The sequence below is a fragment of the Rhamphochromis sp. 'chilingali' genome (assembly GCF_963969265.1).
Source record: "Rhamphochromis sp. 'chilingali' genome assembly, chromosome: 11".
Lineage (NCBI taxonomy): Eukaryota > Metazoa > Chordata > Actinopteri > Cichliformes > Cichlidae > Rhamphochromis > Rhamphochromis sp. 'chilingali'.
The window spans coordinates 36,474,363-36,489,167 of NC_137938.1; the positions used below are offsets into that span (position 1 = coordinate 36,474,363).

General features: G+C 42.0%; 1 protein-coding gene across 1 annotated transcript in view; it reads right to left on the reverse strand.

Annotated features, from left to right (window-relative positions):
- pear1 (platelet endothelial aggregation receptor 1) overlaps window positions 1–14,805 on the reverse strand; it is a 61,990-nt gene that overhangs the window by 22,552 nt on the left and 24,633 nt on the right. The window contains exons 3-5 of the mRNA XM_080895817.1: window positions 14,267–14,368; window positions 14,072–14,172; window positions 5,826–5,918 (exon numbers count right to left, since the gene is read on the reverse strand). Of these exons, the coding sequence (XP_080751943.1) occupies window positions 5,826–5,918; window positions 14,072–14,172; window positions 14,267–14,368 (296 nt within the window). The remainder of the gene's footprint in view (window positions 1–5,825; window positions 5,919–14,071; window positions 14,173–14,266; window positions 14,369–14,805) is intronic.

The following is a 14,805-nucleotide window of genomic DNA, read 5'->3' on the forward strand; positions in this document are numbered from 1 at the left end:
AATTGATACCACTGACTGGCATGTGATGAGGTGAGAAATACAAGTACAACATACATAATGATGTTCTAAAGTCTAAGTGAAACAAGCAATCACTTCATATGTGGATGAGACTTTAGGAAGAACTGGCAGGATGCAGAGCAGAGCCACGCGGCCCGATTACAGCAGATGGAAACGATGATCTTCTTTCTGCTGAAGTGGTCCTGATTGATCTCAGCTAAAAAAGGATTCAGCTCAGCTTTCAAACACGTCTTTCCAAAAATCAGACTGAGCATGTGTTTATACAGGACATCGCATTACTGTATTTATTCTGAAGAAAAGTTGTCCTTTTGTTTTGTTTTTTTCCACAACCCCCACAGCTCGTGCAGTCACACGACTGCACACACTCACACGACGGAGCTTCTCACTTTCATTGCCCACATTTTCCAGTGATTTAAACCAGTCGTTTTCCAGTAAAACCTCCTGCTTCTCTAAACAGTGAGTCAAAGCTACTCTGCGATGCTGGAAATGAAATAAAAACACCGAGTCAAAATAAAATTACACATGATTATTGAAACTTGCATACGGTGCAAGTATGATGATTTTGTGTCCGTTCTGTTGCTCCTAATTGATTTTCCTCCCCACACACTGTTATGTACGCTCAAATATATGATGTCATGGGAAACAAACAGAAACAAATGTGATTAGATTCTGTGCCCTGTTCAACAACAACAAGAGAGGGAGTGTCTGATGCCATTCTTCCTCAACCAAATCTATCCCTTTAGCTCGCAAATGTTACGTTACTGGCAGATAATTTGGAATTGGCAGGGAGATCTGCATGGAGAGGATTTTAATGGAAAATAATGCAGGAGCCTGGTGATTGGCTCTCGAGGCTTGTACGCAGAGGAAATTCACACAAGGTTTGGATTTCAGTTCATGATGAAGAGATCTTAGTCCATGGAGAGAACCCAGATTGGTCATGGGTGCATTCTTAAAATTTCTCATCAATTACCTCGACTATCTTGGACATCGGAGAAAACGTGATATCCAATAACACTGACGTAACTGATGGATGGGAGTCGGTTATCTTCTCCAGAGCTAAAAGTGTTTCCAACAATTTCACGCTGACCTGCAGTGAATCATCCTCTGCTCTGTGAGCTACACTCCATGCGTGTATGTGTCTCACTCCCACCTTTGCCGGTGTTGAACATACGCCCGAGCACGGCTTAGAAAAATACAAGGAACTGCATTGACTGTTACTCTCAGCATGTACAGCCAAATTTGTCGTGGAGCAAATCGCGCTGCCACAGACTGTAGAGTTTATTGCACTTACTCGAAGCCTCTTTTGTTTAAAAGAACTTCACTTGTTCTCTGTGTGGGCATTGGAGAAGGCAGTATGTCACGTTGAGTAACGAGAAACTCAGCTGGAGCAGCGATTATGTTTACACAGACATTCTCCAGGGCACCAGGGCAGATTTACTGAAGGGCTCTGAGAGCTGACTGCTGATACAACCAGCAGTTGTTTGAGTGAGTGGATGAAATTTACCAGAGTGGACGTGAACAGGAAGCTATAATCCCATTTTTATTAGTCTTACTGTGGAAATTGATTTTCAAGAGGATAAGTAATCTGGATATATGTGAATTTAAACTTTCGATACAATGATTATAAATCCCTTTTGCCATGCTTGTTACTTGGGCTTTCAATATCGGATATGGACAATTTATTCTTGATATAGCTGTATAAGAGGTATCAAACATGCAGTGGTCTGATAGTGCTGCTACTGTATCAGCTGCATTCGCTCAAAGAAAAAGAAAAATGTCTTCAGTGGAGACATTGGCCTTGTTTCTGTTGCAGGAAACTGTTTCATCTGTTGCATGTTTGTGCATGCTCTTACTGCAGAAACCAGCCTGTAGGACCTCTTTCTGAGTTCTTGCCATGAGAGAAAACAAGCGCAGTCACCATTTAAGGCATGTCTGAGCTTCCCCCAAAACTGCTGAGTCTTGCTCAACGCTGATTATGAAAACTCAGAAAAAGCTTTCTTTCATGTAATCACATCCTCCTCCACATGAATGCAGTCGCATTGGGAACCCAGTACAGCTTAAATCAAGTTATGGAAACATATTTTCACATGTTAACATTAGTTGCTATGACTTTGCTCACTTGTCTCCGAACCCTCTCTTTTTCTGCTCTCTCTTTACTGCCCTCCTAGCGTAAGGGTTTTCAGGACATACATGCAGCAAATGTTTTGCTCATGTTGACATGTCTTAATTTGCACAAATATGGATTTCCCCAGCTTCCATGTAATCATAGCATGTGAAAATGTTTCTTTGCTTTGGTGTGAAAGAACAGTGAGTGCAGGCTGCTGTAATATCAAACACTAACATTTGCCAAATACAGTAGTTGGATGTTATAACCGACAATACAACTTATTAAATTGTCTCACTTTTTTTTAAACTGAACTGAACAGTCAAGCTGTTGCAGTATTGCTGCATCACATCATGAGACACATGGTTTCAGTGGAAACAGAACAGCCAAAAGGCCCAAACAGGGCTCCGTTACTCTAAATGTTCGCACCACCAAGTCTCTGCCAAACCTGCAGCGGCCAATAGAATTATCCAAAACATGATTCTGTATGTCCTTAAACACATCTAAAAAACTATGTTTGGATACGGATGCTTTAGATTTATGTCTAGTAATTTTGCAACTGTAGATGTCCACAACTGGATATTTGCTGACAACAGTTTGCAGTACAACAATGGATTAGAATCAAGTACTGCTTCCAGTTGGGAACCAGCTCTCGATTTCCATGAGAATTACATGACTCCAAGACTATCACCTCCGTTTATCAGAGCTGGCATAGTTTTCCAACAGCTGCACATTGCAAAACAATGACTTCAAACTGAGCCATTAGTAGTAGGCAGTAGAGCCTCTGCTTACCTGATTCACATGGAAGCATTTTTATTCCGTTTCTACTCAGTGTTACGAGTTTGAGAGTTAGCAGGCTCTTCTCCACACAAATATGATAATGAATCGGTTCATAATATGACACATAACAAGAATCAAATGCTATCAAACAAATCTTATCATCACTCCCTCATTGGAGATGTGATTTCTGAGCTCCCAGCTGGCTGAGTCCTTCATCAGTTAATTATTCACATCTGTTTGTTTCACGTACTTTAGCCAACCTATGTCCAGCACTGATTTAATCATTATAATAGAGTCAAAATTGCCCAAACGTTGATGTCAAGGGAGCATTGAAGGCCCATTTTCCTTTCTAATTGTTTGCATCTGTGAACCTGCCCTGTGCCTGATAGGTTATCACAGTAACACATGCAGAAATGATGGCCTTCAATTTTGAACTATGAAATATCTGAGAAACACATTTTCTCAACTTTGATTAGAGAAATTTATCCTACAGAATAAAAGTGTGGCGGGGGAGGCTGGGATGAAGTTGGTACGGAGGAGAGCTGGTAAAGGTGGTTGAGTTTAAAAATCTAGGATCAACCACCCAAAAAACAGACAGTCCACAAGAAAAATGAAGAAGACAGTGCAGGCAGGATGGAGCTGAGTGTCAGGGGTGATGTGTGACAGAAGGACAGCTGCAAGAGTGAAAGAGAAGGTTTCCAAGATGGCAGTGAGACCTGCTGTGATGTTTGGTTTGGGGATGGTGGCGCTGACAGAAAAACAGGAGGCCGAGCTGGAGGTGAGTGACCAGGATGGACAAGATTAGAAAAGACTGGTGTTAGACAGACAGTTTGAACAAGTGCAGAGGAGAGAGTGGATATACTGGACAAAGCATAATAAAGACAGAGCTTCCAGGCAGGAGGAAAAAAGGAAGACCACAGAGTCATGGATGTAGTGAAGGAGGACATGGAGAGACTTGGTGTTACATAAGAGGATGCTAATAATAGGGTGAGATGGAAGCAGATGAGCCCCTGTGGTGACCAATAAAAGGAAGCAGCCATATATATATATATACAGTTTTTTTTAATCAAAGTGACATTATCCTAAATTGCAAACCTTAAATATGGATTTTCACGGGATCACACGGCTCTTATGCACCTCACACTTGCATACATACACATGAATGATCCTATAAAACAAACCTTGCTACTCAACTTGTGGCAGTAAAACTACAAAACAAGCTTAAATTATAAATTAATTTGAGTTCTTATTGATATTTCAGTGGCATTGGCGTTCTGTCCCTGCGTATGTACAGCATTAAAAATAGTTAATCTTGTAAAAAAGAATTTCTAAATAAAGTTAAACAGAAAATCCTCCTCCCTTCTGAGTTGAAGATATGACTATTTAGCCACAGGACGAGTCATTAATTTGACCACTACTGTGATTCAAACTGGAATCTGCATTACTGCATGCAAGTAAAGCCACTAACTGCTGCACGCTTCAGAGCTGGCATGTGTTCAGTGTCCTTTATGAAGAATGCAGACAGACACGATGGGAACATTCTTCCTTTTCCCGTGTGTATTGTCCAAGCAGCGCCTTGGGTTTTGCTTGCATCCAAAGTCCACATAATCTCCTGATCACCTAACAAGCAGCACTCACTGGTGATTTTTGGAATTCACCCTTCAGGGTCCCTGAAAAACCTGCTGGGAGCTAGAAAATCTATCCGTGAGGAATACCAGAGGCTTCATTGCCTGTTTGTCCATTTCATCCCAACCCCCTCCTCTATTTTTTTGTCACGCTGAGCCATGTCCCCTTCTAAATCTAGTCTCTATATTCAGAATGTTTTCAGTATGAAAACATTAGGCCCCTCTCCTCTTTCCCACAGCTAACTAGCTCAACACACAGGCATCCAGGAAGTGTGGGGTCATATTTTGCCAAGAAAGACTCCATTACAGGAGCCAAGAAGAAAAAGGAGTGGAAGAGGAGAAAAGAAAAGAAGAAACTTAAAGTGTGGGTTAGGGTAGCAGGGAGGTGTAAGAAGAGACAGAGAGAAGTGAGCCATGCAAAAGAAGGAGAGTGGGGTAACATTTTCCATTTCCTCTTCCCATCATCCCACTGTCAAGGCATCAACCGCTACCCGCTAAAGCTAATTCCTGCTCTCTGCAAACGAATGGGGGAAAACAGAAGAGGGGGGGCTGTGTACTGTTGACCCAGCTGAGTGCGATGAAATGGGCCTGAATATAGTGGAAAACGGGGGAAACAGGAGCCCCTTAAAAATGCAGCTCTGAGTTCACACTCCACTGTTTGGATGATCAAATTTAAAAAGATTTCAAAAAAGGCAAACAGGGTTAGATTCACGACTCTCAGTGGTTATATAACCATTTCTGCTGACTTCAGTTCTGTAACAGGAGCCAAAAAGTGCAGCAGGATCAGCCTTAACTCTTCTTTATGGACTCCTTTCTGTGCATGAAACAGGACTTATCTTACCACCTCTTCACTGCTTGTGTTTGTAGGTAGTGATTGTTTTATTCCTTTTATTTTAACAGCACATGTCTGCTTTTTTAAGAAAAGCTGACTTGACATTGCTTCTTCTTTTTTTGTCAGTAACCGTGAACGAACGTTGGAGGTTCAGCTCAGCCTTCTTGTGGACTAGTAAACTGGTTTCTGGACTGAGTCTGATATAAATGAGTCACTGCTGTGCATGCGGTAATGCTCCCTTGCTGTTTCCATTGGAGAGGCTTCAGTGTGTGATGGAGAGGTGTATGTGAAGATCAGCCACTTGACTAATGGCCATTGCTCATTTCCTGTTGTGAATGTGAAGTGTATTTTTTTCTGTGGAGCTGAAGGGAAAGGGAAAGAGACGAAAGCAACAGGAGAAACAGCAAATGAGAGAAGAGACGAGAGTGAGGAAATGTCTGTAAGCGAGAGGAAGGCTGATTCATACCGCTGGAGCAGTCATCTCCTCGCCAGCCTCCCTCGCACTGGCAGCGATCTGGAGCAACACACCGGCCGTGGACGCACTCCTTAGTGCAGCGAGCTGTTGGTGAGAAGGAACAGAATTAGAAACAGATTTGTGGAGAAGGGTCAGGGTTTTAAAGAAGCTTTAATGTTTACGTTATCTCAAGCTTTTGGCCAGAAAATTGGATAATGTCACAAAAGCACAGTAGTTTTTTATTTAACCAGGTTCCACTGAGGCTGGTGACCTCTTTTTCCAGAGAGACCCGCCAAGTGCTTTCAATCAGGACGATCCAACATCAGGCACGCAAATAAAACTGTTGTAAAAACCAGGTTACAAAGTATGAGGGCACAAAGAAAATGAAGACTTACTAAAAGACAGGTGTGTGTATGAAAAATTGACATGCGCAGTTTTTAAAAAGCAATGCATAAACCTGCATTCTTTCTATCTGCAAGCAAGGGGTGATCAGTCTGGTGCAGGAAGTAGTCCGTTTATAAATGAGAGAAAATGACGCTCACTAAACACCAGATTATGGTCTCAGCGGCAGGTTTGACTTCTGCATTTTATTGTAAATTTCAAATCCATCTCGTCACATACAATAGGCCCCATCGTATCTTAAAGACCCATGTATCAGCCCAACACTTCACTCTCAGACTGCTTGTGTTTCCAAGAATTTCTAAAAGTGGAATGGGAGGCAGAGCGCTCAGCTATCAGCTCCGGGTTTGGTTTCAGGAGACAAACGCCCTCTCTGAGAGTCTGCCTTCTAAAGAATAGCCTTCAAACTTTCCATGTTTGATAAAGCATATAGTTAGGGTTGGATATAATGACCCTAGACCATCCCGTAGTTATGCTGCCATCCATTCAGCCATGCCCAGTGACTTCCCATGACGCACTAGGTTTTCCTTCTCCACACCTATTTCATTCTCCATGTGTTTATATTACTACTGGATATCATCAGATTTTATCTTCTGACAACCGTGTGTGTTCTTTCCTGTCTCTTTATGTCAACCAGTGGTGGCAGATGGCTGCCCCTCCCTGAGCATGGTTCTGCTGGAAGCCTCTTCCTGTGGAGAGGGAGTTCTTCTTTCCCACAGTGGCCAAGTGTTGCACTATGAAACTGTCTGATTGTTGAGGTTTTCTTTCTAATTCTGTAGGAGCTTTACCGACAATATACAGCACCTTAAGGTGACCATTGTTGTGAACTGGCTTTATATAAATAAAACTGAACTAAACTGAAGGTTTGGGGTTTATTTTAAAAATTATAGACCTATAAGTTACCTTCCAACTTAACCTTTCAAATCACTGCAAAACAACTGATCCTAAAAAAAACTAAAAACATATCTTTCTTTATGGTACAGACTGAAGCCATTCACATGCAAACAACCATTTATTTAATTAATAGTCTGATATGTTGCTTTTTTCAGTCAGTCTGGTATCACTGCAAAATCCCTTCACATCATAGCTCAGCCAAGGTATCCTTGGTAGAAGTATCCCCATGCGCTTACCTGCTGCTCTCTGGCAGGTAGCTCCAAGCCCTCCTGGGTTTTAAATGCACCTTAGAACACACATGCATCAACACTACAATGAGCGGGTGGAGGGAGGTTTGGAGTCTTCTCTCACCCCCGTTCTCTGCGACCTGCTGGAGCGGGGGGGCTAGGAGGAGGAGTTGGCCGTCCGACTGCGGCCTGGAGTGTGGGGCCTCCCTGCTGCTGCGGAGTCGGGGCGGTCTGCCTCCCCCCACCGCAGGGAAAAGGGTAACACCACCTGGGTCTGGGTGCAGTTCCCCCCCTCCAGGGGCAAGGGTACCTAGACCTGGGGCTTAGAGTACGCTTGGGGAGTGTGATCGTGTGTACAGCGTCTCTTTATGTCTGTCTCCACGTTGGTTGAGTGTGGAGTAAGTGTATATGAGAGCATGAGGGTGGGAATGGATGTTTGTATCTGTGTGTGCCTGTATGTCTGTGTCTATATGTCAGGTTGGGTATCAGACGCCACCTCTCTGGGGACATCTCAGGCCCTCCAAGGTTTGGAGGCCTATCTCCACCCACCACCACTTCCCCTGCCAGTGGCGGACTCCCTCAGACGTCGGTGCGTTGGTGGTTCTTTGTATCCGGGGATGGGCGTCCAGGTACACACCGGCTCACTCCTTGGCGGCCGCTTATCGGGGCCTGGAGCCTGGGGCTTGCTCGGGCCACTTCGGAGGTGGGGTGCCCCCGGCCTCGGGGCCTGGGGCTCGGTCACTCAGGCACGGCTGGCTGCCGGCGGAGCTCACGGGCGCGTCACTGCAACTCCCCCTGGCTTCTGCTCCGCGGCTGCTGAGTGAGCCCTCATCTGGGACTCTCCTCAGCTCTTTCCGGGACAGTGGCGCAGCTGCCCCTCTGTTGGTCTTCCTTGGTCTCTTGTGTTCTGGGGGCCTCTGGATGTCTGGAGTTTTGATCTCCTCCATACCTGCTTCATGCCCTGGAGGACGGGGCTGTGGCCCCCCCACACCCTCTAGCAGATTATTACATGAAGGAACCTTTTAAAAAAACAAAAAACAAGCGCGTCCATGCTCACAGGTGTACACACAGGTGATCACACCCACAAACTACACCCTTTTTGGCTCCTACCTCAAAGCACACTGTGTTCTGTTGATCTTATGTGCTGCACAATAATGTTTAACATTTAGTATTTACTGTCATATTCCCATATATCATTGTGATGTTGTTTATTCTATAACTCTTGTTCTCTTCTGCTTGTTTTCTTTTTTCTTTCTCAGCAGGTGACCCAGGTGATTGATATATGCATTTTTTTTCTTTTTTTCTTCTTTTTTTTCTTTTTCTGCTCATTCTGTTGGTTTTTGGTTTTTGCCCTTCTCCCCCGTCCCTCTTCTCAGCTGTTTCTCTTTCCCTCTTTCTTTCTCCCCTTCTTTCCCCCAGTCAAGTCTGTCCCATATTCAGTAAGTGAAAATAAAATAAACAATAAAAGGTGAATCAAATGGACCATTACGGCAAGGCTGGGATGGTCAGTTTGGTAAAGTAAATCCGTTGGGCATCTTTCTTTGCCTTTAGACAACAATTCTGATGGCAAAAGAGCCAAACGGGACAGGCAAAAAAAAAAAAAAAAAAAGAAGTATCCCTTGTTATCATGCTTGGTTTCAATAAACCGAGGTGGTGATGATCAAAATGACCAACTCAAGGCTTTAAAACCAGAGTCCATTAACCAGTTGGTGATGTTGCATTACCTATGTCCGTCTTTTATATACAGTCCAGACTAAAAGAACAATTTACTGCTAGGTTAGTTAAGCCTTTTACCTAAAGGATACCACATATTTAACTCAATTTGTTTCTGCAAACTCATACTGGCTGCAGTAGCAAACATACTGTTTTCTCTTCATACGCTGGAACAGGCAGCGGGAAATGTGTCTTGGGAGATTATGATTGGACGATGAGCTCCATGAAATCACTCCGAAGATATGAGGGTAGTTTGTCCAGCATGGCCTCGTAAATAAAAACATACCCATGACTCAAGAGCGAGATGGCCGGCCAACAGCAGACTACAGGACACGGCGATGAGTTATTGGTTTAAAAGTTAGACTTGATGCGCTGTGATGAGTCCGGTTTACAGAGACATTGCAGTGATATGTGAATAAGACGTTGTCGTAATCAATGGCAGCAAAAAGCTTTTTCCTGGCTTTGAAAGAACAAACTCACTTTCACTCAAATCAAGTTTGAGTCAGAGTCACTGTCTGCCACTGAAGACTGCAAGAAACAAGCTGAAGTAAAGAAAACAATTAAACTGCAGATTATTTTGTGGAATCATTGTGTAAAAGTCTGCAAAATCTCTTTAAAGTAAAACAAATAAAAAATAACAGATGACTTTCTAGAAGCTGGGACGACATCTTCAGACGTCTTCTGTGCAGCTCCAAAGATATTCAGTTTGCAATGATGCAAAACAGAAGTGCAACAAATCATCACAAAAATGACAAATTGATTTTCTACTGCTTGGTTCATTGATTGATTAATCCTTGCAGCTAAGCTTTTTCCATTTCCATTTTTTGTAAGATTCCAGAGTTACTAATTATGCTTCATGTCGGCATGATTTTGTTCTTTTAATCATTAAACACCATGAAATAGATTTCAAAGCAACAAATCCGAGTTGTTTATACAATCAAAATCTATTCAACTGTATTATTTCCCTGTAAATGTATTCCACCCATCGTAAGCGGCGCACGAGCTGCCAGCTCGACAGCTGGGCTCAACCATGCAATTGAAAGCTCCAGCGTTAAGATGCCATTCAGACTGTCAAGGAGCTTCCTTGTAAAAAGAGTCTCTCAGCTGTGCGCAAGCCAACATCATAAACGGCTCTGCTGTTAATTAAGTGAATTCAAACATGCATTTATGACTGGAGACTACAAATCTCTTTAATTTTTTTGTTACAAAAGCGTTTTCTCTGCTGACAGCAACGTGCTGCGAATGCACATGTTTTTCTTTCAATTCAAACTCAATAAACAGTAATTTTACTGATTACTTTTTCCCCTTTAATTGAAGGCGTGCGGATACTGGGGGAGGGAAACTTGGGGATCTAACATGTCATCAAACGAACAAGGTAAACATAATTATAGGTAATTATATATATTTAGAAAAAAAACACTACATTGTACAGAAACTGGGTTCAGAGCTATAGATGACACGTCGATGGAGGATATTTCAATTACAAAGCTCAAAACACGCTCATCTGGTTCCGTTCTGGCCTTTCTCGTGTCAGTCATGAAAATCAGAGGTTGGGCTAAAGGTGGCACACAATAGGCAACCGTAAACGCATATTATCTCTGCTGGGCGACAAGCATCCGTCTACAAAATGTCAGTTTTTCAAGCACAAAGCACGCAAGCCTTCTTATTATCATACTTTACTCCTAAGATCATCCAGCGATGAATGGGAAGGTCTGTGAAGCTACTGTAGAATTTCCTCAAACCATGCAGCCTCACGAGTGGTTTCGTGTTATTTATATCTGTCGCTGCTGTTTGTAAGCAATAAGAGAGTGTCAGTGCGCTGCTGACAGCTGCAACAGTTTCAACCTATGCGACGACACTGATCAGTCACATTGTTTAAACCAGCCAAGAAGAGAGTAGCAGCCATGTGGAGAGAGACACAAAGCTCCCGATTAAACCTGCGTCATGTTTCAGGCAAGTGATTGAAGCAAATACCAACAGGACTGAAGAAACTGTTGACTGTGGTAAATACACTACACAGCGTCACCTTTGCAACATCAGTTGGTTACTAACTAACCATCAGCTACAAAGTGATGCACAATGGGTGAATTGCTTTGCAGATCAGGGTTTAAATGTGCACGTATTTACTGCTTTCTTGCAAATTTTAGCCCTTTGCATTAGAATACTTCTTAATAAAGAAGTACTATAACCTTATGTAATATTTACTCATGTCTTAAATTCAATGTGTTTCGTGCCTGAATTCCATTATATCAGTATGTCCAGAGAGCTGACATACTGAGTCTGGACCAATAGAAACATGTCCTTGTATGATGACAGTTGGGTCTCTTCATCGGTGGTAATACACTCAAACAAATATTTTAACCCAGAATGCTGACTTTAACTAACTTTTCATTTTGTTACATAAGTACAATGGAAAATGTTACATTTAATGATATCTGGTCAAATTAAATTGACTTGATTTGTATACATTCAAATCATATTTTCCTTAATGATTAATTACCTGATTTAATATATTTCAGTTTTATTTCACTCACATTTATTGCTTTGTGTCCATGAGGGCAAAGAATTATTGTTTTGAGTGTATCATGAACAACTTTTATATTATTAAAAATACTTTTTTAATATAAACTGACAAACTCAGGCGCCCCACCTTTGTGTGAAAAAGCCGATAACTTCAAACTTCCACCTACAGAGTCTTATTTCTACAAGTGGGGTTAATATTGTGTCTCCCTTGTACCAACAAACCCACTCTGCCCCTTCAGGGCATGGATGGTGGATTTCTGAGTCGTGTGGCTTGCAATGTGAAGCCACAGAAAATTGGGTTTGTACCAGTTTATTCCTTGGATGCTCAGTCAGACGGGGATCTTGAGAGGTTGGAGGCAGATTTGGCATATTGGGATCTTTGTCATGTTCCTCAAGCTGGTTCTGAGCAATTTACATTACATTGTTGGGCAAACTGTCCTGGTGGGAGAGGCTGCTGTGGGTGATGAGCGTGTCACACTGTTTAGGTGTACATACACCTTGAGTAACATCTTCATGAGCAAGAAGAACCATGTTTTTCAGCAGAACATTAGATAATGATGAGATTATGAGTTTACCTGTTAAGTTGTTTTGTTTTTGCAGTTCAAATTGTGATGGCATTTAAAAGAGCACCAAATACTTCCACGTATATTTAAGTTGGGGTCATTTAGATGTACAGCAATTATAAGACAACATGATTATACAATACCTGAGGCACAAATCAAATCAATGTGGATGAAAGTTTTAACTTTAATTAAAATGAAGCTGTAAAAATGGATTGGTAAAATTGCTTCACTACTCTATAATGTAATTTTTTTAATGAATTTATTATACTCATTTCCAGCGTCATATTTTTACTCTCTGACTTTACTGAAGAATCTTTGTATGATTCAGGTTTTAATGGGTCTCGGTGCAGCCCGTCAGTTCATCCGCTACCAACAAGCTGCTTTAGCTCCTCTTACTTTAAGGCCACCATCACTAGAGTAGAAAAAATGAATATATAGGATATAGAATACTTACTTATTTAAAAAATGAGCTTACATACTTTATTTTTGCATCATGATACATGAAAACAAGCTGATCAAATGCTGAATTCATACAAATGATGACACTGATATGGAGCATTCTTTGCTTTGAGCTGCAGAGGCAGCAGTGCCGCACGTCTGAACTCAACAGAAGCTTAACTATTGTAACAAAAGTTCCTAAAATGATGTGAAATCTTGGAATGAAAACACATCAAATATATTTTTCTGAAAAATTCCAGCAATTACTGCCAGCAGGATGAGAAACTCCAGTGGGTAGTGAACCTACAATTTTGGTTATTTGTGTGCCACGTGCTGCTCATACTGACGATGCACACTGCATGGAAAAAGAGGAAATAAAACACTTTCTTCGAGTAATGTGAATGAGTTACTGCGTGCACAAATGTAGCACAGTATTGCTTGCAAACTAATCAGTGTGTTGGTACTGACTGACTTGGTTGATGTTGTTTTTGTCTATAAGCCAGTGTCAGAATGCTTTTCCTTTTGTACTCTTCGTTTCAGTGCCTTAACATTAGTATTTTGGCGGCTTCCACGTCAGCTTTTTTTTAAAGACAAAAGGTGACATATTTGGATGACAGGGCAGAGCAAAGCAGCAGCCACAACCTGTACAGATGCACAGACACTTATCTTGTCCCTGAGAAACCTGCTGGACAGGCTGTGCCTCACAATAAGCTGCACAATAAGCTGTGTGCCTTCAGATAATTCTGTTAATCTCTCATCCTCGATAGATTCAGTGACTTGAATTTGAAGATGAGGCCTTGCAGGGTGCCGGCTAAAGCTCGAGTTATACAACCAATAATACGGTTGTTATTATGGTGGGGGTTGGGAGGGGGGGGGATGCTGTTTTTAACACCAGCTGTTCACATGATTTCTAATGCTTTTAAGTTTTTCCCTTTTAAGGGAATCCCCTTTTAAGTCAAAGGGGATTGGGCTGTTTTTCAAACCAGTCACAAGTGGCCACAAGAGGAACTGCAGTTTTCCTGAGAGCTGTCTGGTGAGGTTCTCTGCACAGTGTTCGCTGTATTCCTGTTTTTAAATAGAAGTGCAACAAAATACACTTAAATAGAATTATCTAATAAATGTCTGTCTATGACACAGCCTTGTATTTTTATCAGCCTGTTGTGAGACACCAATTAGAAGATAACTGTGTCCGTGCATCGCACCTGCTCCACTTGTATGTAACTTGCTCCACTTAGCTAATAACTTTAAACTTTGCTGCCTTGTTAAGTGAAACCAGTGAGTAGCATCGCTGTGGCTGTACATCTTTAGTATAAGGAAAAATGTAACAGTGTAATCATTACTCACATCTATCTTGTTTCATTCTTGTAGCGAGAACTTTAATGTCGGTTTTGGTCTCTGTTAAAAGTTCTCCAGACCGATTTGTCTCACCTTTCTGTCTTAGTAACATGACACTGATGCACGAGTAAGAGCAAAGAGTGCAAAGGTTTCCACAGCTACTTACGGACACATTTGCCTCGACTCTCATAGTAGCCTGGACAGCACTGGTATCTCTTGCGGTAATCAGTCTTCACCGCCTGCCTGTAGGCTGTTTTGTAGGTGATCCTGAAAGAATAACATAGGGCGCACATTATGTTTTGACTATCCCCTGGCAGGAAGAGGAAGTCAGGAAGGAAATGAGTCATTCTGCTTCAGCTACCTGTGGCGCATGCATTTGTAGGAAGTCCGTGGATCCGAGCAGGGCTCCTCTCCCACTTGGTCATAAGGATGCAAGTAGGACTCCTTTACTGAGGTGGTGAAGCTGTAAGGCAGAACAGCAGAAACAGTGTAAATACTACACCCACTCACAGGAGATTTTTTATGAGTGGCAGTGCTGTTCGTCATCATCATCAGTCCTGTCTGAATTATCTAAATAGCTATTAGATGCACTTTTCCACAGAGTCTGTGAGAAAGATGGAATTGACAGAATTGAAGCACACACCCTGGGTGTAGATGACATCAACAACACTCGATGCCATTGTAAATGTCTGCCATACTGTGGCCTCAGTTTAGTAAAGACATGTCATGTATCTGTTTTACAGTAAATTGTCTGACTGAACTCTGTTTTCTTGCATTTGATTGGTCTGTTAGTCACCCAAATAGTTTTATCCTAAACACAAATGACTAAAGCAATAAAAGTGATGCTGAAATTTAATTAGAAAGTTGACTTTGAGCCTCCACAGAGGAGGTACCATAAAT